General features: G+C 38.2%; 2 protein-coding genes across 8 annotated transcripts in view; both read left to right on the forward strand.

The window, feature by feature from the left end:
- The first annotated feature begins 507 nt into the window (after window positions 1-507).
- Window positions 508-15,324, forward strand: LOC100182621 (baculoviral IAP repeat-containing protein 7). Of its 2 annotated transcripts, XM_018816317.2 has the most exons (15): window positions 508-696; window positions 1,086-1,458; window positions 1,528-1,602; window positions 4,140-4,299; window positions 6,051-6,291; window positions 6,974-7,043; window positions 7,597-7,718; window positions 8,142-8,224; window positions 9,708-9,893; window positions 10,320-10,576; window positions 11,258-11,357; window positions 11,763-12,095; window positions 12,486-12,739; window positions 13,147-13,206; window positions 14,056-14,189. In XM_018816317.2, exons 2-14 carry the CDS (start codon window positions 1,410-1,412, stop codon window positions 13,170-13,172), a joined length of 1,956 nt encoding a protein of 651 aa, XP_018671862.1. In that variant the 5' UTR covers window positions 508-696; window positions 1,086-1,409; the 3' UTR covers window positions 13,173-13,206; window positions 14,056-14,189. The 2 variants fall into 2 exon arrangements, with proteins under 2 accessions (XP_018671862.1, XP_002130256.1); XM_002130220.4 differs by lacking the exon at window positions 13,147-13,206 and having other exon boundaries at window positions 14,056-15,324.
- LOC100180279 overlaps window positions 14,062-25,990 on the forward strand; it is a 14,224-nt gene continuing 2,295 nt past the window's right edge. The window contains exons 1-20 of one of the 6 annotated variants that reach the window (XM_026839241.1): window positions 14,062-14,194; window positions 16,655-16,832; window positions 17,004-17,104; window positions 17,415-17,522; window positions 17,736-17,882; window positions 18,052-18,277; window positions 18,505-18,709; window positions 18,967-19,161; window positions 19,219-19,247; window positions 20,137-20,220; window positions 20,604-20,674; window positions 21,187-21,332; window positions 21,900-21,976; window positions 22,227-22,367; window positions 22,727-22,846; window positions 23,217-23,345; window positions 23,727-23,870; window positions 24,457-24,613; window positions 24,961-25,100; window positions 25,477-25,620. In XM_026839241.1, coding sequence (XP_026695042.1) covers window positions 16,658-16,832; window positions 17,004-17,104; window positions 17,415-17,522; window positions 17,736-17,882; window positions 18,052-18,277; window positions 18,505-18,709; window positions 18,967-19,161; window positions 19,219-19,247; window positions 20,137-20,220; window positions 20,604-20,674; window positions 21,187-21,332; window positions 21,900-21,976; window positions 22,227-22,367; window positions 22,727-22,846; window positions 23,217-23,345; window positions 23,727-23,870; window positions 24,457-24,613; window positions 24,961-25,100; window positions 25,477-25,620 — 2,539 coding nt within the window. In that variant the 5' untranslated portion in view covers window positions 14,062-14,194; window positions 16,655-16,657. Of the gene's footprint in view, window positions 14,195-15,683; window positions 15,824-16,106; window positions 16,127-16,654; window positions 16,833-17,003; window positions 17,105-17,414; window positions 17,523-17,735; window positions 17,883-18,051; window positions 18,278-18,504; window positions 18,710-18,966; window positions 19,162-19,218; window positions 19,248-20,136; window positions 20,221-20,603; window positions 20,675-21,186; window positions 21,333-21,899; window positions 21,977-22,226; window positions 22,368-22,726; window positions 22,847-23,216; window positions 23,346-23,726; window positions 23,871-24,456; window positions 24,614-24,960; window positions 25,101-25,476; window positions 25,621-25,990 lie in introns of those variants that run through there. The other 5 variants (XM_018816314.2, XM_026839238.1, XM_026839239.1 and 2 more) reach the window with 5 other exon arrangements.

Here is a 25,990-nt window from a genome sequence, read left to right on the forward strand (position 1 = left end):
GTGCAAATGTGTCAGGAATACTATATTTATGTTTTTTCGTTGTTAACGTATTGAGTGTCATGGTATACTCGCACTGCGGTAGATGTGAGATTCAGTTGGAGGTATAGGCACAGATTTCAGATTTCACGGTGGTCTTTCTCATATGTGGTATAAGTCAGTAAGCTTTTTATTAGACCAAAACACTTATATTCCACGCCCGAACCTTACAATTAAACCCAAAAAGCACATTTTACATGTACAGTCAGTCCCGTAGTTTATACACAATATGTTTCATAAGAGATAAAAGTATAATAAAAATAAAGAAAAAAAAACAATATAGTTGTATATGCAACGGCGTATATAGTAGGAGTGGAACTGTTTTCACGAATGTCGTCATCGAGGGTCAAAGGTCAATGGGAACGATTCTTGCGGGGGAACGATTTTTTTCTGACACCGCTACGCAAATCAAAAATCCCGAAAAAGGCGAGTACGTGTCGGTGACTATAAAGAGAAGAGACGATGCGTTCCTATGTACTGGCTGGCAATTCGTTTTAAAGCAAACAATCGTAAAAACAGCCAGCATCAGTGTGTGCTGCTGTAAGGTAATCCTGCTACAGAAACAATAAAAAACATCCAGAACTGGTGTTTTTAAGTTTTCGTGCCGATATTGATATTTACTTGATTGGAAAGTTGTAACAACACCGTGCGATCAAAGGGGTGAGTGAGTTTACTATGTTCGTCAGCCGTTGGGAAAGAATACAATTTGTGTCCTAAATTTCCCGGTTATTAGACGTGCGTTCTCATTCTATTTATAATGTGCCAGCAGGTCCCACGTATGTATGCTACTTAATGGTCTATCTATGGTAGTTCCTGCATAGTCATATTATGTGTACTATGATGCAGGCATATAGTAAATACATAAGACTACACGTTTTGTTTATTGTGCATAAGGTAGTAAACACAGTGTGTACCAGCCAGATCTAACTGTACAGGGGAAATGCTTTTAACATCAACGTGTGTTATTTCATCTGAAAATATGTGGCTTAGTAATCTAATAATATATAACTTGTTTTTGCCTACTGACGCATTAATTAATGTCTTTTTAGGTGAATGTTATCAATCTTTTGGACATCTCAGAAAAAAAAGAAAAAAGAATCTCTACGAATTTGTATCAAGTTATATATTCAAGATGGCAGTTCTCGAAGATGTTTCAATTTATGTTGGTCTCAATTGCCTTGAGGTGGAAAATAAATTATGGAACTGTGTGGGAATTCAACTTATGCAATAACTTTGTACATTGAACTAAAACAAAAGATCTGGTATTTTATAATAAAAGAAAGAAGAAAACAATTACAGAAATCGGGAGTCTAAAAACATTTCACTGTGCCCTGTTTATTTTTTTTTACACATTTTTTTTATTCTGCACTATTATGTATACTGTTGGAAAAAGCCTTAATTCGGCAAGAGTGCAAACCTCAGGTGAGATAATGAACCATTAACATTTAACTTGGGGGTTTCTGTTGTATTTCTAACATTTGTAATTTTTAGTGCACAGCTCACCTGGTTTGCACCATGATATTGAAGTGGATGGGAGAATCTTTGATCGACCAAAAGATCCGCCAGGTATTTAAGCTGGAATTAATATAAGGTGTATCTACTGTAAGCTAGATGGTTATTTATAACATGGGTGTCTTCTTATACGCCAGACACACATGGTGTATTCATATACCCCATGCTTGGCGAGTTATAACATGAGTGTCTTTTTATACACCAGACACACATGGTGTATTCATACACCTCATGCTCACTGTCAAGTTATAACATGGGTGTCTTCTTATACGCCAGACACACATGTTGTATCCATACACCTCATGCTCACTGTCGAGTTATAACATGGGTGTCTTCTTCTTCTCATACACCAGACACACATGGTGTATTCATACACCTCATGCTCACTGTCGAGTTATAACATGGGTGTCTTCTTATACGCCAGACACACATGTTGTATCCATACACCTCATGCTCACTGTCGAGTTATAACATGGGTGTCTTCTTCTTCTCATACACCAGACACACATAGTGTATTCATACACCTCATGCTCACTGTTGAGTTATAACATGGGTGTCTTCTTATACACCAGACACACATGGTGTATTCATACACCTCATACTCACTGTCGAGTTATAACATGGGTGTCTTCTCATACACCAGACACACATGGTGTATTCATATACCCCATGCTTGGCGAGTTATAACATGAGTGTCTTTTTATACACCAGACACACATGATGTATTCATACACCTCATGCTCACTGTCGAGTTATAACATGGGTGTCTTCTTATACACCAGACACACATGATGTATCCATACACCTCATGCTCACTGTCCAGTTATACCATATGTGTATTAAACAATTCTGTTGAGTTATATTCTTAGTTTGTTAGTTACAAGAAAAGGCTTTTAAATATGTTCTTTATGTTGCTAAGATACCATTAGTTGCTAGGAGTTCAGAGTTTTCATTTGTCATTGCTATTGCTATACAAACAATACTTATTGTTTGAGAACAAAGGTTTGAATTGGCGCCGTCACCAACTGTAAAGTGGTTTTATGTTTTTTTCTGGTGGTTTCCCTGATACTGGCCAGGGGAATGGTAGTCAATAAGATCCTTTTTTAATTTATTTCCGCTCTTTTTCGTTCAAAGTAATTTAAAACCATGGATCATGTAAACTGTAATTGCCATAAGCATTCATTGACATGTAACAGTAAACAGAACATTTGTTTTGGGAAGAAACATTAATTATTTGTATAAATGTGACCTGAACCCCCTTATGTGCTTGTTTGAAGTAAATGTAAAACCCAATTCATTGCATTGTTGTGGGTTGTGGCTATAACCCAATACTGTTGTTCATTTATGGTGTAAGAGGCCTTTTGTTTAAAACAAAAGAATAGTGGATTAATTTTAGTAGCCTACAATTGAAACCATGGAACATTTAAAAAATACAGTTTCTTATTCAATAACGGTGAAGCATGAATTGGAAAATTGAATTATTATTTTGTACGAATATAATTGTGATAATTATTAATTAATACCTTTTGCTAAACGGTTGAGTTCTGTTGTGAGGTGCCTATTGTAGTTTGAATTTGAACTTTTATTGATTAAGAAACTTTATTTGGCGGAATTACATAGCTTCACCTATGGTGTTCTTTCATGGTAGTGGGACAACGCTGGCCCTAATTCCATGGCGTGCCTCGCTGTAGGACCTCACCCATATAGAATAGATTGTGCTTATACAATGTTGGGGTAATGAACCAACTCCTATTTCCCAGGTCCCATGGCATGCCTCCTAATAGAACCTCACCCACATATATTAGACAACAGTGCTATTTGGAACCTTTCAATTTTGTGCCACGCCTTTAATATATAAGAGAAACGTGACCGTCACAGTATTTTACAATTTCCTTTCCTTTTGTGTCTATGGTTGAGTGATTTTGGTTGTAGGTGTAGCTTGTATGCTTTATTCAGGTTGAATATATGTTGAGTCATATATTCCAAACTGGTTCAGGTCAAGTTGAATTGAAAGTTGTTGCGATATTGTTGGTATTGCAACATGCTTACTCAACATAATCATTTATCAGCATTAAGTTGTTTACTTGTATGGTGTGATGTTGCAACTGCTTGAGTTGCAAAACATGTCATGTCATAATCTGGTTTATATAGGCTACAAAGTTCAAAGTGTTTGTTGGCGAAAATTAATATTTCACGGTTGCGTTTCACACAATATGGCTCACATAGCTTACAAGTTAAATATTAATAGCTTTAATGATTAAAATTGTGGTGTGCAATGCTTTCTTTGCAAAGACATTATTCACATTTACAAATATTTGTTTCTGCTCGTTAATATGAACCTAATTACAATTCAATTCAATTTACATTTGTGTTTGTGAATTGCCATTGCAACACTGTTTTTTTTAACCTTGCTCTATAAACTGCAATTGCAACACTGCAAAAGAATCCAGTGAATGCCAACTTGCATAATCTCTGAACCATATAATGCAGAGCTGGAATGCAGAGCTGGTAAACAAGTCTGCAGCAAAAAAGATTGCCTTTTTTCTTAAGTCCACAGCAGACAAAAGATAACCTTTTTCTTTTTATCCCAGGCCAGCGGAGTCATTACATTTTACCTGGCGACACGGAACGGGAGGTCTATAGAATAACAACCTACAAACTGTTCCCTCTCAACTGTCCCATTGATATCATGCTATTATCAAGACATGGTTTTTATTACACTGGTTACAAGGATCGGGTCAAGTGCTTCAGGTGGGATATTGTATTTAAACGATGTCGCAATTTTTTGTCTCGTGACCCATTTTTATCTTCAATGGTTATTAATAGAGCATCAAATTTTAATCTTTGTGGTAAATCAGAAAATTGGATGGGATATTGTAAATTGATATTTGTACCATCATATACTACCAAGACTTCCCAAACTTTTTCCTGGTGACTTCTTTAATAAGCAAATTTGCCATATGCGACCGTAAATTTCGAGGTCCATACTAGAATTCTTTAGTTCCTACTTAAGTTCAAAAACAACTTCCCCCTTTATATATTTCAACATTGATATTTTATCAGCTAAACATAACAAGTGTCTTTGTTGACTTAACCCTCAGGACAAAAGTTGAATGCCTTGATGACTCAATTTGTTATAAATCTTGTGTGACTATTTAACAACACACGTAACCCTTTGTACAAATATATATGTTCGAGGTAATATTTTAAAGATAAAATGGTTAAAGAGAATAGTTTTTTAAATATTATTCTTAAACTAAATAGTACGTTACGCCATTGGACGCGCTATGTTTAAATTCATATACGTCACAAGTCAAGCATGTCGATGTTGAAATGTTTGTTCTGAACAGTTCACAAAGAACCAGTAAATGACGGGTTTAATCTTAAATGAGAAAAGCAACAAAATATCTGACATTAATCTTTTAGGGGAAAATGAAAAATCTTTCTAGGAATTTTTTTATGATAAAAGAAAAAGGCAAAAGTATTAACCAAGGCCCACCCTGTTGTTAAACATCAAAAGGTTTGTATGAACTATTGCTTCAAATATTTATTTTCTCCATCTTACACAACACCAAGGAATGAGGAAGTAAAACTTGAAGGGGGTTTAATTAAGTTTTAACCTCAGGGGGGGGGGGGGGGGTAAAGTTGTTTTGCGGAACATAACAAACTTCTGTATGGTGCAATTTCCCCACTAGTAAAAGATTCTTTTTCTCCATTGTCTGTCCTTCATGTTTAACATATTCTGCCTGTGACAATACAAAGAACAAATTCTCATATTACAGAAATCGGATATCTTGATATGAGCGCTCATAAAAGTTTTGTTTTCTTCATAATTAGCATCTATAAGTGCGGCATGTTTGATGTTGTAACAATATACAACTTCAATATTACAATGTTACAAACATTGCGCTGCGGATGACTCAATTTTACAACGAAATATTATTGTGTAACCAACGCAGTGCAGAAAATACCAGGTTAGGCCTGCCTACCTTGCCACCCCAGGTTTGGTGCCTATGAGTGTCATTTGTTATTAGTTCCTGAACTTCCTGTAGAGGAAATTATGCAGTGGTGAAATCGTAAAGCGGGAAATGATAAATAAAAATCATGACATAATTTCCTGAGGGGAAACAGACAAAACGGGAACGCCCAAATTTGGTCACAAAAACAGACGATACGCCTTGTGTTTCAAAAGATATAAAGTTGATAGTTTAAAGTAAAAAGCAGAAATGGTTTCTGGGAATATAATACAAAAAAATAGAAAACAAACTAAATACAAAAATAAACAAGAAAAAGAAAAAAAAAAAAAGGTAAAAAATAAAAAAATGACTGTCTGACAGTTACTGTCGTTGCCCCGCTATGCGAGGATAAATAAGTTACATACGTGGTAACTTGTAAGTGGCATAAGGTGTATGAAACAGAACACCCGTGTTATAACGATGCCGTTGCCCCGCCACGCTAGGATAAACAAGTTATATTCATTCGTCGCTGTATTCACCCTTTAGTTGCGGCTTAAGTGTGGAGAACTGGATGGTAGGAGATGACCCAACGTCTGATCGATGGCATTTCGACACCTGTGAGCTCGCCCTCGGTACAGACGATAGAAATATTCGGTTAAAGTCGATTAACGGCGATGAAAAAGTAAAGTTCACCCGGAGTGGGAGCCCATCACAGATGCCACAAGAAGGCTCAATACAGAATATGGTAGCGTCCCATTCAGCTAATGGCTGCGGCGAGTTGAATCAGGTTGTTATTATGGGATAATTGTACATTGTGACACATCTATTATGATGTCATTTTTTTATGATGCCATCTTTTTGTGATGTCATCTTTTTTTATAATTTTCTTTTCTATATTGTCATTTTTTTCTCTGATATTTTTGGCCTTTTCAAGTTTTTAATTAAAGTGTGAAATGTAATTAACATGAAGATCTCCCATCCATTACCATTAAAGCCCATGTCGTCTACTAGGGAAGCGACAGGCTTCAACATCTGGTGTTTATGTGGTTGCACCCTAGGTGTTGGGTGATGGGTCAACTCTGGCCTAAATCTCAGGTCCCTTGGCATGCCTCACTGTGGACCTCACCCATATAGAATAGAATGTGCGTATTGTTGGGGTAATGGACCAACTCTGGCCTAAATCCCAGGTTCCATGGCGTGCCTCACTGTAGGACCTCACCCATATAGAATAGAATGTGCATATACAATGTTGGGGTAATGGACCAACTCTGGCCTAAATCCCAGGTTCCATGGCGTGCCTCATTGTAGGACCTCACCCATATAGAATAGAATGTGCATATACAATGTTGGGGTATAGAAACAACTCTGGCTTAAACTCTAGGTCCCTCACCCAACATTTCTCAACATATATTGAATAGAAATAAAATGTATAGTTAACCAATATTTAAACTACTTTTTTTTTATCTCAGGCTGCAGCTCCACCAAGACAATTGGTTAACGTAGGCTCCGATAGAGCAATGCATCAACCACAGGCAGCAGGTACAATTTTGTTTATAAAAGGATAATAGGCCAACTATGGTCTAAATTCCTGGGTGTTGGGGTAATGGGCCAACTCTGGCCTAAATCCCTAGGTGTTGGGGTAATGGCCAACTCTGGCCTAATTGTTTACTGATTAATGTAGTACAGAAAGTTTGTGGCCTGCCCACCCTGCCACACTGGGTTTGTTCCCTTTTTTCGTTAGTTTCTAAGTATTAAAACATATTTGCTCATGTGACAATAAATGTAGTATGTAGGTTGCAACATACTGCGCTAACTTTAGTGATTTTTATACGTTCAATTTCAATAACCTATAAAAAAAGAATTTTATTCCCAACGTAAAAACGAAAGTGATAAAAAATACAATTTCTTTTTGTTTACCTAAAACTTTGTCTTTATTTGTTCAATTTCCATAGATTGTAAAATAATAAAAATTTTATTCCCACCTTAACAAAACGAAACGAAGGCGATAAAAAAATCAATTTTATTTTGTTTGCGTAAGATTTTGTTTCCAATAAAATTAACTAACAATAATTTCAAGGCCTTTACATTACAGATGCAGCCACACCTGATCATGTTGCACAAATGCTTAGCAACACTCATATTAACAAAGCTACACCTAAACCCCCACTTCCACAAACTGCCAAATATGTTCCACCTTTCTCCAATAAGAACCCGGTAATTAATTAAAACTAAAGTTCTGTTTATTCTGTTTGTTCTTCTGTGGTGTATATACCTGGTCTGTTTCAACTTACCTTGGTTTTAGAATTTAGTGTATAGACACCACTGAGGCAGTTTATAGACACCCAATAATAGAGATTATATTCTATAAGGGTGAGGTCTTCAGTAAGGCACACCTGAGACCTGGAATGTAGGTCCATTACCCCAACAACCAGGGTGCTACCATCTAGACCCCACTGAGGCAGTTTATAGACACTCAATTATAGAAATAGCGTTTATTGAATAAAAAGATTTTAAAATTAAATTAATCGGTTTAGCAATCTACATATTTTAATTTAACAGTAGCTATTTCTCTGTTCTTACTACAAGTAATATTATAACAAATTTATTTATTGTTTAAAAACAAATTCATATTTCCAGGGATTTCAGTTCGCTAGCATTGTAGACATCGAGCACAAGAAATATTTGATGTCAATTGAACTTTTTAAAGAAGAAAATAGAAGGTAGTTGTTGTTAAGGTTGTTAACATGTATCTCTGCTATTTAGTGTGTATAAACCCACCTACATCGCCCACAAAGTAACATACATGGTAACTCGTAAGCTGGCACCAGGTGTTAAACCCTGTCGTTTTCCGACCATGGGTGGATAAAGCAAACTCCTCAACACTCTCGGTGTTTGTGTAATAGTTGAACACACTTTAACCCAGTGGTTCCACAAAGTCTAGGAACCTTTTATTGAGAGAAGATTTGCACCAGTGTTCAAATAACACCTGGATCGCCGGATACAGCAGTAAAGGTCAACAACACACAATGGCTTTGTTAGATTGTGGCAAAGATAATAAAGCATTGTGAAGCAACAAAGAAGGTTTTTCAAGAAAATATTCCACATCCCGTCACGACGAAATTAAATGGGTGAAGCTCAGCGGTGCCTCTTGTGGTCGAATTGCAGAAATCATGAACTGATTAAAAGAAGAGATTGCAAATTTGAGTATTGAATATTTGTTATTAATAATTTTAGACTAAAGGTAAACTGATAATTCAGTGTATTTGCAATTAAAACAGGAAAAATAAAAAATACTTTGGAAAATATGGTTAAATTTCGTGCTGGATGCTGCGGACTCTGCTCCCAACGAAGAGTCCCTGGGATGCTATGGACTCTGCTCCCAACAAAGAGTCCTGGGATGCTGCGGACTCCTCTCCCAACGAAGAGTCCTGGGATGCTGAGGACTCTGCTCCCAACAAAGAGTCCTGGGATGGTATGGACTCTGCTCCCAACAAAGAGTCTCTGAGATGCTGAGGACTCTGCTCCCAACGAAGAGTCCCTGGGATGCTGCGGACTCTGCTTTCAACAAAGAGTCCTGGGATGCTATGGACTCTGCTCCCAACAAAGAGTCCCTGGGATGCTGAGGACTCTGCTCCCAACAAAGAGTCCTGGGATGCTATGGACTCTGCTCCCAACAAAGAGTCCCTGGGATGCTATGGACTCTGCTCCCAACAAAGAGTCCCTGGGATGCTGCGGACTCTGCTCCCAACAAAGAGTCGCTGGGATGCTACGGACTCTGCTCCTAACAAAGAGTCCCTGGGATGTTGCGGACTCTGCTCCCAACAAAGAGTCCTGGGGATGCTACGGACTTTGCTCCCAACAAAGAGTCCCTGGGATGCTAGGACTCTGCTCCCAACGAAAAGTCCCTGGGATGCTGCGGACTCTGCTTCCAACAAAGAGTCCCTGGGATGCTAAGGACTCTGCTCCCAACAAAGAGTCCCTGGGATGCTGAGGACTCTGCTCCTAAAAAAAGAGTCCCTGGGATGCTACGGACTCTGCTCCCAACAAAGAGTCCCTGGGATGCTGAGGACTCTGCTCCCAAAAAAGAGTCACTGAGCACTGAGTTTTATGTATTAGGTATCTAAACCTAATAATTAAACAGTACTAAAAACCTGAGATTATCCAGGAACATCTTATGCTTACTTGTCATTATTTATCACTCAGGGAAACTTTCAAGACCTGGAGCGCTGCCTTCAATGATGAGTTTGTGAAAGAGCTCGCTCGTTCTGGTTTCTTTTACCTTGGAAACCTGGATCGAACCCAATGTTTCTCGTGCAGTGGTGTGTTGAGGAACTGGCGAGCATCGGACGATGTGAATGTTGAACATTTCAGACATTTTCCTCATTGCAAGTAAGTGGTCGGGTGTGTATGCTGCGTTGGTGTGTAGAGTATGCCTATCCACACTGTGGGTATGGAAGTGGCAATCATGCATGGGAGTGGCAATCATGGATCACTCATGTTCCCACCCACAAGGATTTAAATGACCAAACCAACCAAAAGTCATGTCTGCTTATCCACACACTGCGATAGCTTTAGCAGCTAGACTGTGGGCATGGGAGTGGCAACCATGGACAAGTCACTCAATTCCCACCCACGAGGGGGCAGACTTATCGCAAATACGGCTAAAATAGACTTTGTAAACATTTTGTGAAAAAGTAAAAAATTATAAAAAAAAAGTTCCGAAAAAAAAGAGCAACCCTGAAAAGCTAAAAATAAAAATAATTTCTACATTGTGTACTCGTGTACGTTTCCATTAAAAGTTTTCATTTCCACCAGGATGGGGTCAAACAGCGAAAGCAAGAATGTTCCGCTTCCGCTTGATCATCCAATTGATGTGGATGACATCCCTGAACCTCCGGACCCGTCTCCAAAGGAGCAGGAGGACCTTGTGAAGATGTTTACGCTAGGAGCTCCCATGAACCCCCACATGAGGTCGCTAGATGCAAGGGTCGCGACCTTTGACCGCCGATGGCCGGCCAGGAAAGTCAAAGCTTCGGCGACCCACATCGCAAAAGCCGGATTCTATTTCTTAGGTTCGTCAAGGTTCATTTCTATTCTATATGATTGATGCTCTATAGTGTGGCACGCTGTGTGTTTTATCTGCTATACGACAAGACTTTATCAGGGTTTGCTGTTAAGTATCTTGTCCAAGGACTCATACACTTGTAACCTTACAATGGTGGCACCAAGTCGTAAGTGCTGCTGTCGGTGTATGCAAAGGAAACATACTACGATAATGTTTTTCGGGGCTCAATGCTGTTACTATTGTAAGAGTATGTGTCCTTGGACAAGCCGCTTAACAGCAAACCCTTATGATGTCTCACGGTATAGCAGACAATACACAGAGCGTGCCACGCTATAGAACATCACTCATATAGAATAGCAATGAAACAGGATGAAATAGAAATAAAACGGGTGGAAACGGGACGCTCCAGTAAACCTTTACGATCACACACAAATACAAGAGAAATGAAACAGGAAAAATGGAAATAAAATGGGGAAATAGAAATGAAACAGAAAAAATGGAAATAAAATGGGAAAATGGAAATGAAACAGAAAAAATGGAAATAAAATGGGGAAATGGAAATGAAACGGGGAACATGGGACGCTCCTGTAAACCTTTAAGATCACACACAAATACAAGAAGACACTCCCACACTTTCACACACCAAATACATGGCTCATATTGTTATAAGTTGACCATTAATATCCAGGTGACCGTGATCGTGCTAAATGCTGGTACTGTAACGGAGGTTTACAGAACTGGGACGCCAATGATGAACCGTGGGTGGAACACGCAAAGTGGTTTCCGGGGTAAGTTGAGTCTCAAGTTTTTTCTCCTTTTTTACTAAAAGAGATGTTGTTTTAATGTAAAGGTTTTTAGTTTGTAAATGATAATTTTTCCCAAGACAAACTGCTGCGGAAATACATTTTACGCTTTTTACCAAAACATTATGCCTGCTAGCAATAGCATTGAAATGGTGTTTTAGGTTTGTAAGAAACAGTTTGTTACTTTCATTACCATATTAAGACAGTTTTTGTTCGCAAGCACAAATTTTGTTTGTAAGCAGAAACTGCATGTTTTGTCTACCAGAATAGTAGTTTAAATACAATGTTAGCAACAGTAGCAGATTAAGAACCTGCTGTAACTTTATCTGTTGTTATATAGAGAAAACCAAAAACATTAACATCCTATTATAAAAGTTTATTCCTCCCCAGATGTGAGTTTGTCCTTCGAAACAAAGGGATTTCTTTCGTGCACGAGATTTACACGAACAACCCAAATCTTAACCGTCCTGAAATCCAAAACGCTCGATCTGAATATTTGACGTCTCCCAAGAAAAATGGGGGGGTTATGATATCACAGACGGCCACAATCACCGCCGGCGAAGTCCTCGCTAACTATCTCCCACCACCACCACCAGATGGAGTAGAGAGGTCCCCAGAGACAGGGAGTGCGACAGATGTCGATGCGATGATGAAGAATGAAGTCGTATCGGTCGTCACAAGCATGGGGTTCGGACATGACCTGATTCGGAAAGCTGTGGAAAAGTAAGATATGTTGGATGCAGGTTCTGCCCTGCCTGTTGTGCTAAACAGACTTACCGTTCAGAACAATTCACATTTTTTATTCAACCCTAAAAAACGTTGTATGACAGTGGGATAATGGGTGGTTTGATGACAATATATGCTTGGGTTGGGTTTTATATGTTGAATTAGTTGTTTGGTTATATGTCATATATAGTGGGTAAGAACACTGGCACCAAACCTGGGCCTACTTAGCCGTACTGTAGAACGAATGAAGTTGCATACGTGGTAACTCGTAAACGAGCATAAAACATCTACGTTATAACGACTGTCGTTGCCCACCATGTGAGGATAAATAAGTTCATTTATTCCAACTAAAATGCTTCATTTAATTCAGTGTTTTGTTTCTCCCAGACACATCAGTAACAACGGTAGCAACCCACCAACCACTGAGGGTTTGCTAGAACTAATTCTTCAACTAGATGAAAATGATGATGTCATCGCTGATGATGTCATCAATGGTGATGTCATGCAGGATGATATAGGTGCAATAGGCGGTATTGTGATCTCACAAGGAGAAGGGGTGGAGACAAAATCAAGTTTGAAACGAAACAACGACAAAGCTGAACAAGATTCTGACCAAAAGCCGATGAAGCAACAAAAATTTGGTAAATTTCAAATGTTTGATTTTTTACAAATTTTGTGTTTTTCAAACATTTTGAAAAATATTTGTTTGGTTTTTGAGAATCCACTTAATTGTATTCAGTAGCTGAATTGGCAGGGCATGTTATGAAACCTTTGATTTATGCCAGAGTTGGCCCTTTATTAAGTTATTCAATAATGGTAATAAAACTTGAGAAACATATTGTTCCTGAATTTGCCTGTTTTGGGTTAAAAAAAACTTTTTTGCACAATAATAAAGTTAAGATATAAACTTTTCTACTGATACTACTGTCACTGTCACTTTTTTACTGATATAACCTAATTACTCATATAATTCTCACTGTCACTTGCTAACAAATGGTGTTAATTAAATAAATGGTTATCAATTCACTCATGGTTAAATCCTGGCCAGTTCTACAATCCCTGATGATTTCATGAAAAGGAATCTTTCATATCAAATCATGGAATCATGGTAATCATATCATATATGTGATCTACTAAGTGAATAATTTTTCATTTGTTAAGTTTCGTGCTTTTAAGTTGCAGTACAAAAATACAGTCAATACAGTCATCAAAAATACAATTAACACAGTAAAGATACAATGTACAGTGAATGAAATACAACTGTAAGGTACAGTTGTAAAGGTACAGTTGCATAAAGTTACAGTAAGAGAGTAGTTTTAGTACAGTAGTAAAAAATGCAAATACAGCTAAAACCTATAAACCTCATGGCCCTAGACATCATAGAACCTCAGCCTTATAGAATATTTTGTGATAGAACATGGTTTAGTTTATCTAAAGCCAATAGGTAAAAACAGATTTTATAATATAGGAATGCTAGGCACAGTTTACTACACGAGTGCTGCAATGGCAATGGACCAACTGTGGCCTACAGTCCATGTCCTGGCATGCCATAGGGCTTTACTACTATACATAGGCATTGATAAACGGAATAGATAAGTTCAGTTTGAAGATAAAATGCAGGTGAGGTAATATAAAATGTTACTTAGGTAAGGTACATCCGAAGTCTCTTAGTGTGCCTCACTGTACGGCTTCTATATAGAGTGAAAAGCAGCATGAACGGAAATATGTCCTAGCTAGGGTGTATGTGTCCTTGGGCAAGACACTTAACAACAATTGTGGTCACTAGTGGGTTGTCTAAATTGTTAGCCAAACAGAAAAACAGATTATTGGCTTGCTGCTACTATTGTGGGTGTATGTGTTCTTTGGCAAGACACTTAACAACAATTGCTCCAACCCATTTGTCACTAATAAGTTGTGCAAATTTCCCGCCATTTTATATTGTTTATACTTATTACAGACACCAACGCCTTTGAGGAGTTAGAATCATTAGAGATGGAACGCAGATGTAGAGCATGTAGAAACCATGTTGCAGATACCGTGGTGATGCCTTGTGGTCATCTTTGCTTCTGTTCCAGCTGTAGCTCCTCTTCTAAAAGGTGCGGTTTATGCAGGGAAAAAATCCAATCTGTTATGAAAGTGTATTTGTCTTAAACCTGATATATGCTATTTTAAATATATGATCTTTTTATTAAATAATGTTTCTTTACCAAAAATTTTATATTTACTTGTTTTAGGGGATTATGTCCCTCTAGTTCACCCCTAGTCATATTTTATGCTTAGCCTAACGTTCTTTGTGTGCGCAATGATTTTAATGTAAATAAGCTTTTTCCTTTATATGGGTGGCTAAATGTCCTACAGTAATGTATGTCAGGTTCCCATGTTGGTGCTTGGGATGTAGGTCAGAGTATATTACCCAAAACACATTGTTTTTGTAGCATTGTGTTTAAACAGCCAAGCGTGATGTATTTTTACCATACTTACAATTTTCTTCAATCTTTTACTTGTAAAATATGCTTTGTTGTACTTTTAAGAGATTTTTGCTGTACTTTTAAGAAATCAACTTAATGACTTAAACTCAATAATGATCGTAATATTCTATTATGCAAAGTTTTTAAATCCTACAGTGTTTACAGTATAACGTGCTAACTTACAAATGTTCAATTCTTGTATACAAGCATAAAGTTAAAAATTATAAAAAAAACACTGTAATAATATCTTTCAATCATGAAAAGCACTAAATAATAAAAGTTGTATTTGTCCCTATTTTGTGTTTGTCCCATGCTACGATTTATAACTAAATATTTATAAAGTAGTCTTTGAGTAGTTTATTTGCGCCAATTATGGCCATTTATTTGCGTATCAATTAATAATCAATGCAGCATTTTGTTTCTTGTAAAGTACCTTACTTTTTTTTATCAACAAAGCTACATACAAATCTATTCTAACCAGTATGAACTATACTTTAAGAGAACCCATACGAAAATTGATTTAATATGCCATAATATGCAATATATTGATCAACTTACATTTATAACAGATATTAAAATTGCCATGAGCCTTTTGTATCTATATCCTGTCTTTTTGTTTTGTGCTATGTCCTGCATTTCTGTTTTGGATATTTTTTAATCTTCGCCCAGCTAAGCGAAGAGATGTTTATATTTTTATTATATCATCGCCTTAAATATATTACTTTAGTGTGTATACTATAATCAATGTCGTTACATAGTTTGACTTGTTTTGTAATAGCACTTAACAATGTAGTTATATGATCTATAAACATGTTGTTATACAATTAGCTAGCTTTTAAAGAAGTTAAATTTAAAAAAAGGGAAAAATAATGTATGAGAGATAATGTAGTAATGATGTGTGTAGAGTGTAGATAGGTTCTGTTTTGCTAGGTGTATGTGGTGTTAGAGGCTAGCACAAAATTTTGGTGAGGGGTGGTGCTGCTTTCATACAATACTGCCCTCCCCCTGGATACGCCTGCGGTCGCTAATATTATATATGCTGAAACTAAAGTTTTTGTTTTCAGTGTTAAAAATAACTATGACCAATTTATGTTACTTTATGTTTATCTATCCACAAAAAGCTGCAAGCTTTTCCAAAAACACAATTTACGGCAACACTGGGGGTGATTCCCCTTAAAACGCAAACAATAAATTTTGCGAAACTTTGTTTTGATGTTTGGAGCAAATACGGAGCAGAATATTATGTCGGGCCAAGGGGTAAAAACTTTAATTTATAACTTATTGTAGACATTAAGAATGTGTTATTAAAATCGGTGATTTTTGTTCGTTTTTTTTTTTGTGAAATTCGCCAAACGATCGTGAGGTATTATGCTACAATATACAATGAGCAGCGAGCGACTGTTTTAATATATATGTGTACCAGATCGGCAAGAGGGGGGGGGGGTATTTTTCACTAGCACCAATGTTTGTAGAAAAAGAAGAAACCTCTTCTTATAAAACGACTTTTTCGTTTTATTAATTTTGTCCAAATTTGGACCACTAGGCTGCAATATGCTTTAAGTTAGTATTATTCAATCTTATGTGCCTGGGGTGGCAGGGTGGGCAGGCTAACCCTGAAATTTTAACACTGCATTAATCAGTCAACATTACAACCAATAAGTTAGATTTGTTCACAGGAATGTGTGTCTAACTATCCCTGCCTCCCCTGTGTTAAAAAAGTATGGTGCTTATAATTCTAAACCAGTTGGTTTTTTACAAAGCTGGTTTTAATATGAATTATATTTCACTGTTTTAATTAAATCTGACCTTCATTACGGTAATCTAAGAGATATATAAAAAATTATGTTATAAACAATTTATTTACACCTTTTAATCCTTCCCCCCTAACACACAGCGTCTTTCTTTCAATTCTCTTCTCTTCACTGTTTCAATTAATCTGATCTATACTACTATTATCTTATTCTAAACCAGCTTATAATTCTAAACCAGTGCTTATAGTTCTAAACATTCATCCATCTCTAACTATTCCTGCATCTCCTGTGTTTTCAAAAGCTCGGCACCTCTGATAACAACACATTACTTCCACAGACAATGGATGAATTACTCACCCATCTCATGCTCATGGGTTTCAACGCCCAGGATTGCCATGATGCCATCAGCTTTGGTAACTTATCCACTCAACAAGCTGTGGATTGGATTCTTGCAGGGAAACCAAGGCCTTCTGCTTCATCTGGACATTTGGTGCTTCCTAAGAAAGTTAAAGAAGGTTTGTAAAAATACTGGGTGTTAGGGTGTTGGGCCAACTCTGGTCTTAACTCCTAGAGTGTTGGCGTTTGAAACAAAACACTGGCGTTTCAACGACTATCTTTGCCTCCATGCGAAGATAAATAAGTTACATTCATTTGAAGCACTATTTAAAATAGTATTATTACTCTAGAATCTGAAGCAAGTAATGTTAGCCCTGTAGTTCCAGGTGTTTCACAGCCTTCTATTAATAAAGATGGAAGTTTGTTTAAACCCGAACAGGAGCCACCCGTGGTAAGTGTGTGTTCCTTTAATTAATGTTTGTTTGAGTATGTGTGTTAGGGGAAATGCACAAGTTATATATTTTGTCAATCTATAATGGATAACTGGGTTGAAGTCACTACTATTAAGTGTCTTGTTTGATGGCAGCGTCTCGTTTTGAACCTTATTTTAAATTGATTTTTTTTTAATCCGAATTATTAGCCATACAGAAAATATTCATTCACAGAGTAACGTGTATGAAACAGGACCTACTTGTTGTTTACACTTATCTTGTTTTAAATTCTGTTCCCCGATGTTTAATTGAAACTTCATTATTATTCAGATACACAGTAGATTTGCTGAAAGTCGCGACGCTCGGCTTCTGTTCATGAACAACAAGAGAATGAAACTTGAAAGTGAAGTAAAAAGAGAGAAAAAACTTCGAAAAAAGGTAAAAATCTGGCTAGGCTGGCTAAACCACAATTATTTGGAAAGAAAGCATTTAAACTTTAAGTTACATAACACGGGTATTTACCTTTTGTTACAATGGCAAAAATATCATTGTTTTTATCAAAGCTTAATTCTTATCTTAATTGTTAATAAAAAAATATTATTCTAATTATAATAATTCCAATTTTATTGCGTATTTGATTTTTATTTATAGGAGCGCGAAGATATTTTGAAAGAAATCGAATCGGATCGACGAGCTAAAGAAGGGAAGTCGCAAACGTACGATGACAATGCAAGTTCTGTTGCCATGCCAACAACCTCTGCTGCTCCTGGTGGTCAGAACGACTCGTGTCTCATACAGGTATGGTGGGACAGTTGCCAGAACCTTCGGTTGGGGTAACAATGTAATAAACCTCCTAGATCACCATACAAGTGATTCCAACCAAACATCAACGAAACACAAAATCCTACAAAATTTTTAATAATAATAATCACTAAAACGTCACAACCCCTGTTATATGATGTCATAGATCCGGCTCCCCGACGCACGAAACCTCCGTCACGAGTTTTCCTCGGAGCAAAAGATCGATGACATTCTTATGTACGTGAAAAGCAACCTCACGATCCCACAGGGGAAGAAGCTCTCACTCCTCCAACCGTTTCCGAGGAAGGAGTTCAATCCGGAGGACCCCTCGTCAATCAGAGAACTCGGATTCTGCCCGAAGACGAGTTTAGTTGCGAGATTTGTGGACCAAGGTTAAATTTGTTTATTTAATTTAAAGTTCTGGTGACGTCTAATTAATTCAACTTGTATTAATTTTAAATCGTTTTGTAATCCAATTTAAATTCAAAATTTAAAATCCCAGGGCCATTGAGACTTCACCCTAAAGAAATAAATAATTACTAATTAGTCTACTTTTGTAATTAATTTTAATGATAATGTTTTTAAAAGCTTGTAATTAATTTTAAATTTTTCTTAACAGTTGGAGGCACTGGTAGCATCAACGTAGGGGAATCCCCCATCGTACCACCGATCGAAACGAACTCGGCCCACAACCTTCGTGACATCATGGGGACTTCCCCTCCAGGTCAACGTTACTCTTTTTCGCCACCTAGAGTCCATGACTCAGCACACCATTGGCCCTCCGGTGGCCAACGTCTTGGACACGTCGGAGAAAACGTGGAAAGGTAAATAGAAATAATATTTTTCACAAAGAAATGTTTGTTATTATTTCAATAATGCAAAAATTTAATGCCAGATTTTACCCTGCTGTTAGGTGCCTATACAAACAAGCAGAGCCAAAGTATATTGTATTCACCAAATCAATCAATGAGTCTATCAATGCTTTATCCATAGCACTTTATTCTTAACTTATTGCTAAATTCAATAAAATGTCAATTTTCCAGTAATCATTCAATTCTTTTTCATTTTTAATATTTTCCAGAAATGAAATCTCCCCGCAACCTCCCGAAGATGAGGAAGAAGAAGATATGGGAGATCCGATGCCTCCTGTACAACATAGACATCATATACCGGCTCATCCTCGCTTCCAACCACATAGAAATAATATAAACCAACCCATTATGAGTCATAATTGGGGTCAAGGACGTGGATTGTTGGATGACAATTCACAACAATGGTGAGTATGGTTGGGATTATGACGTCATAAGGGTGATTAATGGATGCTTTGTTTCAGGGAAGCTGTGGAAGAAAATCATGATCAAGGTTTGTTTAATTCAAAGATACTCCCCTCGTGCTCACCGTCGAGTTATACACCCCGTGCTCGCTGTCGAGTTATGACACCTCGTGCTCGCTGTCGAGTTATGACACCACATGCTCGTTGTCGAGTTATACACCTCGTGCTCGCTGTCGAGTTATGACACCTCGTGCTCGCTGTCGAGTTATGACACCTCGTGCTCGCTGTCGAGTTATGACACCTCGTGCTCGCTGTCGAGTTATGACACCTCGTGCTCGCTGTCGAGTTATGACACCTCGTGCTCGCTGTCGAGTTATGACACCTCGTGCTCGCCGGCGAGTTATGACACCTCGTGCTCGCTGTCGAGTTATGACACCTCATGCTCGCCGGCGAGTTGTACACCTCATGCTCGCTGTCGAGTTATGACACCTCGTGCTCGCTGTCGAGTTATACACCTCGTGCTCGCCGTCGAGTTATGACACCTTGTGCTCGCTGTCGAGTTATACACCTCAAGCTCGCTGTCGAGTTATGACACCACATGCTCGCTGTCGAGTTATGACACCTCGTGCTCGCCGGCGAGTTATACACCTCGTGCTCGCTGTCGAGTTATGACACCTCATGCTCGCTGTCGAGTTATGACACCACATGCTCGCCGTCGAGTTATACACCTCATGCTCGCCGGCGAGTTGTACACCTCATGCTCGCTGTTGAGTTATGACACCTCGTGCTCGTCGTCGAATTATACACCTCGTGCTCTTCGTCGAGTTATACACCTCATGCTCGTCGTCGAGTTATACACTTCATGCTCGCTGTCAAGCAAACATGTCTACACACCATACATGGTGGCATATTTAACCTGATATATCAAAGTATCAACAAAACATAGTTTACCATCATAACCCCCATGTTTGTTCCCAGATGAGCAAGAAATTGAGGCAAGGAACAGAAGGGACCATACAAGGCAAGCCATCGAAAACAGATTGAGAGAAAATTACGTTCAAGGTTTGTTGTTACACAAGATATATCTAACTACATTGATTGTTTATTCAATTCAGTGTTTAATGTTGTTAATACTATACTGTATTGAGTGTAAACTTGCTGCTTGCTAGCCATAGATTACTCTCACTGTTATACAGTCAAATAATTTAAAACTGGAAAGTTACATTCTTTATGTGTTTAATACAGTTTACTGCTATGCTGTTAAATAAATCTTTTTATAAATTTATTTGTTTATACATATGTGCCTATTCTATAAGGGTGAGGTCTTCAGTGAGGCACACCTGAGACCTGGGATGTAGGTATATTACCCCAACACCCAGGGTGCTACCATCTAGACCCACTGAGGCAGTTTATAAACACATTTAAATAACCTAATTATTTCACAGCAGCAAACGCAGAGCAACCATCCAAGCAGTTGAATGACGAGGTGGAAAATCTTCTGGATAAAAGTTTGAAGGTAAGATGTCCCAACTGTGGTAGCACCCTGGGTGTTGGGGTAATAGACCTACATCCCAGGTCTCAGGTGTGCCTCACTGAAGACCTCACCCTTATAGAACAGAATCTCTATTATTGAGTGTCCATAAACTGCCTCAGTGAGGTCTAGATGGCAGCACCCTGGGTGTTGGGGTAATAAACCTACATCCCAGGTCTCAGGTGTGCCTCACTGAAGACCTCACCCTTATAGAACAGAATCTCTATTATTGAGTGTCCATAAACTGCCTCAGTGGGGTCTAGATGGTAGCACCTTGGGTGTTGGGGTAATAGACCTACATCCCAGGTCTCAGGTGTGCCTCACTGAAGACCTCACCCTTATAGAACAGAATCTCTATTATTGAGTGTCCATAAACTGCTTCAGTGGGGTCTAGATGGCAGCACCCTGGTTGTTGGGGTAATAGACCTACATCCCAGGTCTCAGGTGTGCCTCACTGAAGACCTCACCCTTATGGAATCTCTTTTATGACATCACAGGTCGTTTTACGTCGAATTAAAGCGAAAGGGAGATTATCATTATCAACACTAGGTGTCCTACCACAACCATTGAGCGAAAAAGTGCTGACTCATCTTATTGACTCAGCACAATTAAACCCGAACACAATTCCCCTTTTCCGAGCATGGTAAGCATAGAAATAATATATTTTGTGCAATAATTTCCGGGAACACAGTGGTTAGAGCCAATCTTCTAGACCAGAATATATGGGTTTGAGGCTCAATGCTGCCATTGCGAGCTGGTCCAAATTGTCAGCCATACAGAAAACAATTACCCGCAAATTTACCTATGTGATAACTCGAATCGAGCACGAGGTGAATGAAACAGAACACCCGTGTTATAACGACTGTCGTTGCCCCACCATGCAAGGATAAATAAGTTACATACGTGGTAACTTGTAAGCGGGCACGAGGTGTATGAAACAGAACACCGTGTTATAACGACTGTCGTTGCCCCGTCATGCGAGGATAAATAAGTTACATACGTGGTAACTTGTAAGCAGGCACGAGGTGTATGAAACAGAACACCCGTGTTATAACGACTGTCGTTGCCCCGCCATGCAAGGATAAATAGGTTACATAGGTTCTGAATCACGATACGTGGTAACTGGTAAGCAAGCACGAGGCGAACACCTGTGTTATAATGCTAGATGTTAAACTATCTTTATTAAATTAACACCACATCATTATCACAGCCCACCTACTAAGCTGGTCTTGGATTATTATAAGTTTGCAACCAACCAACTTTTACAAGCGTGCAGGATATTTAACGGTGAGTGTTTCAGCAGAGCCAGCATCCCATCATCGATAAATAAATTTTTTAATATACCACCCACATGTTATACATATTATACCCTTCACGAAACCTATACATTAACCTCCTTTTACCTTTTTTGCTTTTTATTGCGGGTGCCCCTTCTTTATATTTCATTGCCTTTTTACCAGTGACTTACTTATGCCTATATATTATACCTACCCCCCCTGCACATAACAGATACATTAACCCCCCCTCCTTTACACAGGTTTGCGTGTATTGAGTCTACGTTCATGTAGTTTACTCACGGACCCCGGTTGTTCAATGCTTGCTTACCAACATAAGCTTCAATACTTGGATGTTTCTGGATGCTCTCAACTTACCAACCAATTCATGCATATTATCCAAGGTGGAGGTGTTGTTTGTAACTTGTGGTAATACATTATATATGGGTACTATAAAAGGGGTGGATGGTTCATTGGTTGTAAGTATATTCCTATTATACAAAGTGTGGTTTATGTATTGGTGGTAAAACACATTAAAAAAATATTTACACATGGTCTCATGAGCGGGCACGAGGTGTATGAAACAGAACGACCGTGTTATAACGACTGTCGTTGCCTCGCCATGCGAGGATAAATAAGTTTACATTTATATAATTATGCATTAAATGCAAATTATAAAATGTGTAGATTTGTGTACTAGTTGTAGAAAAAAATGTGGCATGATCCATGATTTCTATTTAATATATTTGTATGATTTCTATAGAACTCGAGCTTCGTCACTTAGCCGTTGATGGCACACGAATATCGGATGAGGGGGTTTCCCATTATTTCCACCATAAACCTCGAGAAAGTTTGATTTATTTGAGTTTGAAAAACCTGAAAGGTGGGTTGGGGGGTCAGGTGCAACAGTTGGCTTGTAAACAGTGGATACCAGGTTCAAGGCTTGTCGCTGCTACCATTGTGGGTGTCTGTGTCTTTGGGCAAGACACTTGGTTGTGGGTATCTAGGTAGGTGCACATGTGGGTATGTTAGTATGTGTGCACCACTTGCTTAGTAACTAGAGGGCAGAAGATACCGGGTTCAAGGCCTGTCGCTGCTACCATTGTGGGCGTTTGTGTCTTTGGCCAGGACACTTAAAGGGACTGGGCTAAAGTACCAGGCTTTATTCCTAACAAATAATATTTATTATATACATACTGATTACTGCCAGGGATATTATAAGTTTGTAAGTTTAAAATACCATCTTTATTTAGGCATAACATGCAAATCATTGAAGCACGAAATGAAATCCCTTCGTTCGATATTACTCGACCAAACATCAGTTCACACACTAGAGGGCCTCGTTACAAACACTCCAAACTTACACTGTTTAAGCATTGCAGGTGATCTGAATATTTTATTTCTGGTTTTTACACCCAACCCTTGTTTAAATTTATACTTAAGCTGAAATCCATTATCCATCAGTTTGAACACTGCTACTTAGTTTCCATTAAAGGAAGTAATTTGTATATTTTTAACTCTTATTATATTTTTGACAACCTTTTAAACCAATCCTATTATAAAATATTCGCTGTGAGTTACTTTTTATAAGGTTTAACAGCCACAGTGCTTTTAAACCAATGCCCTTTTATTTATATTTAGGTTATGTGTTGTAATGGCTGGACATTTTGAATATTTTATTTTTGGTTTTATATGTTTCACCAATTTTTTCCAATTTCATCTTACCCCAGAGTAATGTATATAATGTTATTGTTACATCACAGGTTGTATTATTGATATAAATGAGTTGGAACATCTAAGCAGACTCGGTGGTTCCTTGTTAAGTTTGAATGTGAAAGACGTACAGCTTAAATATGTTGATGGTTCGGTGAGGGAGGATGGTAACATGGTGTTTAGGTGTTTGGCAGGTTAGTGGGTATGTATGGTATATAGGGTGTTTCTTGTTTATATACTTTTAAGGTTACATACGTGGTAACTTGTAAGCGAGCTTAAGGTGTATAAAACAGAACACTCGTGTCATAATGACTGTTACATTATAACACAGCTTACACCGGTGTACTGTTTCGTACACTTCGTGCCCGCTTCCAAGTTATTATTTATGTATGTAACTTTCTGGTTGACATTTCAGAACACCCGTGTTATAACGACTGTTACATGATAACACGGCTTACACAGGTGTTCTGTTTCATACACCTTCTGCCCGCTTGCAAGTTACCACGTATGTAACTTATTTATCCTCGCATGGCGGGGCAACGACAGTCGTTATAACACGGTGTTCTGTTTCATACACCGCTTGCCTGCAGTGCTTACAAGTTATCATGTATGTAATTTTTGGATGACATTTCAGTCCCACAAATAAGTCCCGCATGTGGTAACTTGTAAGCGGGCACGAGATGTATGAAACAGAACACCCGTGTTATAACGGTTGTCGTTGCCCCGCCATGTGAGGATAAATAAGTTACATACGTTCATATAAACAAACATCGCTTCCAGGTTTATCGAAACTGAAACATCTCGACCACCAGTTCCGACTCACGCTGACGAGCGACGCGATAAAATATATCCGTCATGCTCCACTGACCTCGCTATCGCTGTCGTATCATCGTGGAATTGATGATTCAGCACTTTCTTACATATCGAGCATGACTCAGTAAGTTTGGGGGGAATTTTTGGTGGTTTTGAAATTAGTCGCATTATTTGGCTTATTTGTATATTATTGGCACTTCGTAAAAGAGTGTGGAATTTTTGAAGAGTAGTTTTACAAAGTATCAACAAAACAATAACCTTGAATTGGTTGCAACCTTTAGCATGTAATATCTAAATATCCTGATTGTGTTTTAAACAAAATAACAAAGATCTAAGGAAGTCGTGAGGATACGGTTTAATAATTCTTTGGATGTTCTTTGTTTACTACCAAATGGGACGATAAAATAGTATGAAAAGGTGTCCCATCTTCCCCCACCCAACTATATAATGATAAACTATATGTTTCACCAGCCTTGAGGAGTTAGACCTTACCAACACCAGGATATCAGATGTTGGGCTTATGTTCATATCTCCATTAATGCCACGCATCAACTCATTATTTCTTGCCAAAACTAATGTGACATCACAAGGAGTTATTGAGATGCTGAAAGGTGATTATGATGTAATATATATGGGTTCATGGAAAGTTAAATTTGTTTAAAAGATTGTGTGTTTAACTATCCCTGCCTTTCTTATATTTTAAAAAGTTTGGCTTCTATGGACATTTATATCCTCGTGGGTGGGAACTTGAGTGACTTATCCATGGTTGCCACTCCCATGCCCACAGTCGAGTTGCTGAAGCTATTGCAGTTTGTGGATAAGCAGACATGACTTTTGGTTGGTTTGGTCATTTATATCCTCGTGGGTGGGAACTTGAGTGACTTATCCATGGTTGCCACTCCCATGCCCACAGTCGAGTTACTGAAGCTATTGTAGTGTGTGGATACATATATATATATATACAACATGTCTATTTTTTATTGCCAGCTCCAGGGAAGTCTCTTCCATTATCCCTGTTAAGCTTACAATACACCAGGATTGGAAACCTCTTGCTTAGAAGTGAAGTATTGAACCAGTGTTGCACAAACCTTGTCACTCTAATAATTAGAGATACAAAAGTTTCGGATTCAGGTAACATAACATAGGTTTTTATTCATCTCTTACAGTGGTGAAGTTTGGGGTAAAAGTACTTGAGTAAAAGCGCGGCTGCCAAACTTACGTTGAAAATGTAATGTGACTGTTTCATATACCCCCCGCTTACAAGTTACCACGTATGTAACTTATTTATCCTCGCATGGCTCGGCAACAACAGTAGTTATAACATAGGTGTTCTGTTTCATATACCCCCCGCTTGCAAGTTACCACGTATGTAACTTATTTATCCTCGCATGGCTCGGCAACGACAGTAGTTATAAGTTATAACATAGGTGTTCTGTTTCAGACACCTCGTGCCCACTTACAAGTTACCACGTATGTAACTTATNTATCCTCACATGGCGGG

This window comes from Ciona intestinalis, unplaced genomic scaffold (assembly GCF_000224145.3).
Source record: "Ciona intestinalis unplaced genomic scaffold, KH HT000175.1, whole genome shotgun sequence".
Lineage (NCBI taxonomy): Eukaryota > Metazoa > Chordata > Ascidiacea > Phlebobranchia > Cionidae > Ciona > Ciona intestinalis.

What these genes read in the sequence shown, in the direction of transcription:
- LOC100182621 (XM_002130220.4), top strand. Translation starts at nt 1,410, where the DNA reads ATGTATACTGTTGGAAAAAGCCTTAATTCGGCAAGAGTGCAAACCTCA. An exon ending in GCTGCGGCGAGTTGAATCAG is followed by an intron (nt 6,292 to 6,973) that starts GTTGTTATTATG and finishes TTTTTATCTCAG; the next exon opens with GCTGCAGCTCCACCAAGACA. An exon ending in TTTAAAGAAGAAAATAGAAG is followed by an intron (nt 8,225 to 9,707) that starts GTAGTTGTTGTT and finishes TTTATCACTCAG; the next exon opens with GGAAACTTTCAAGACCTGGA.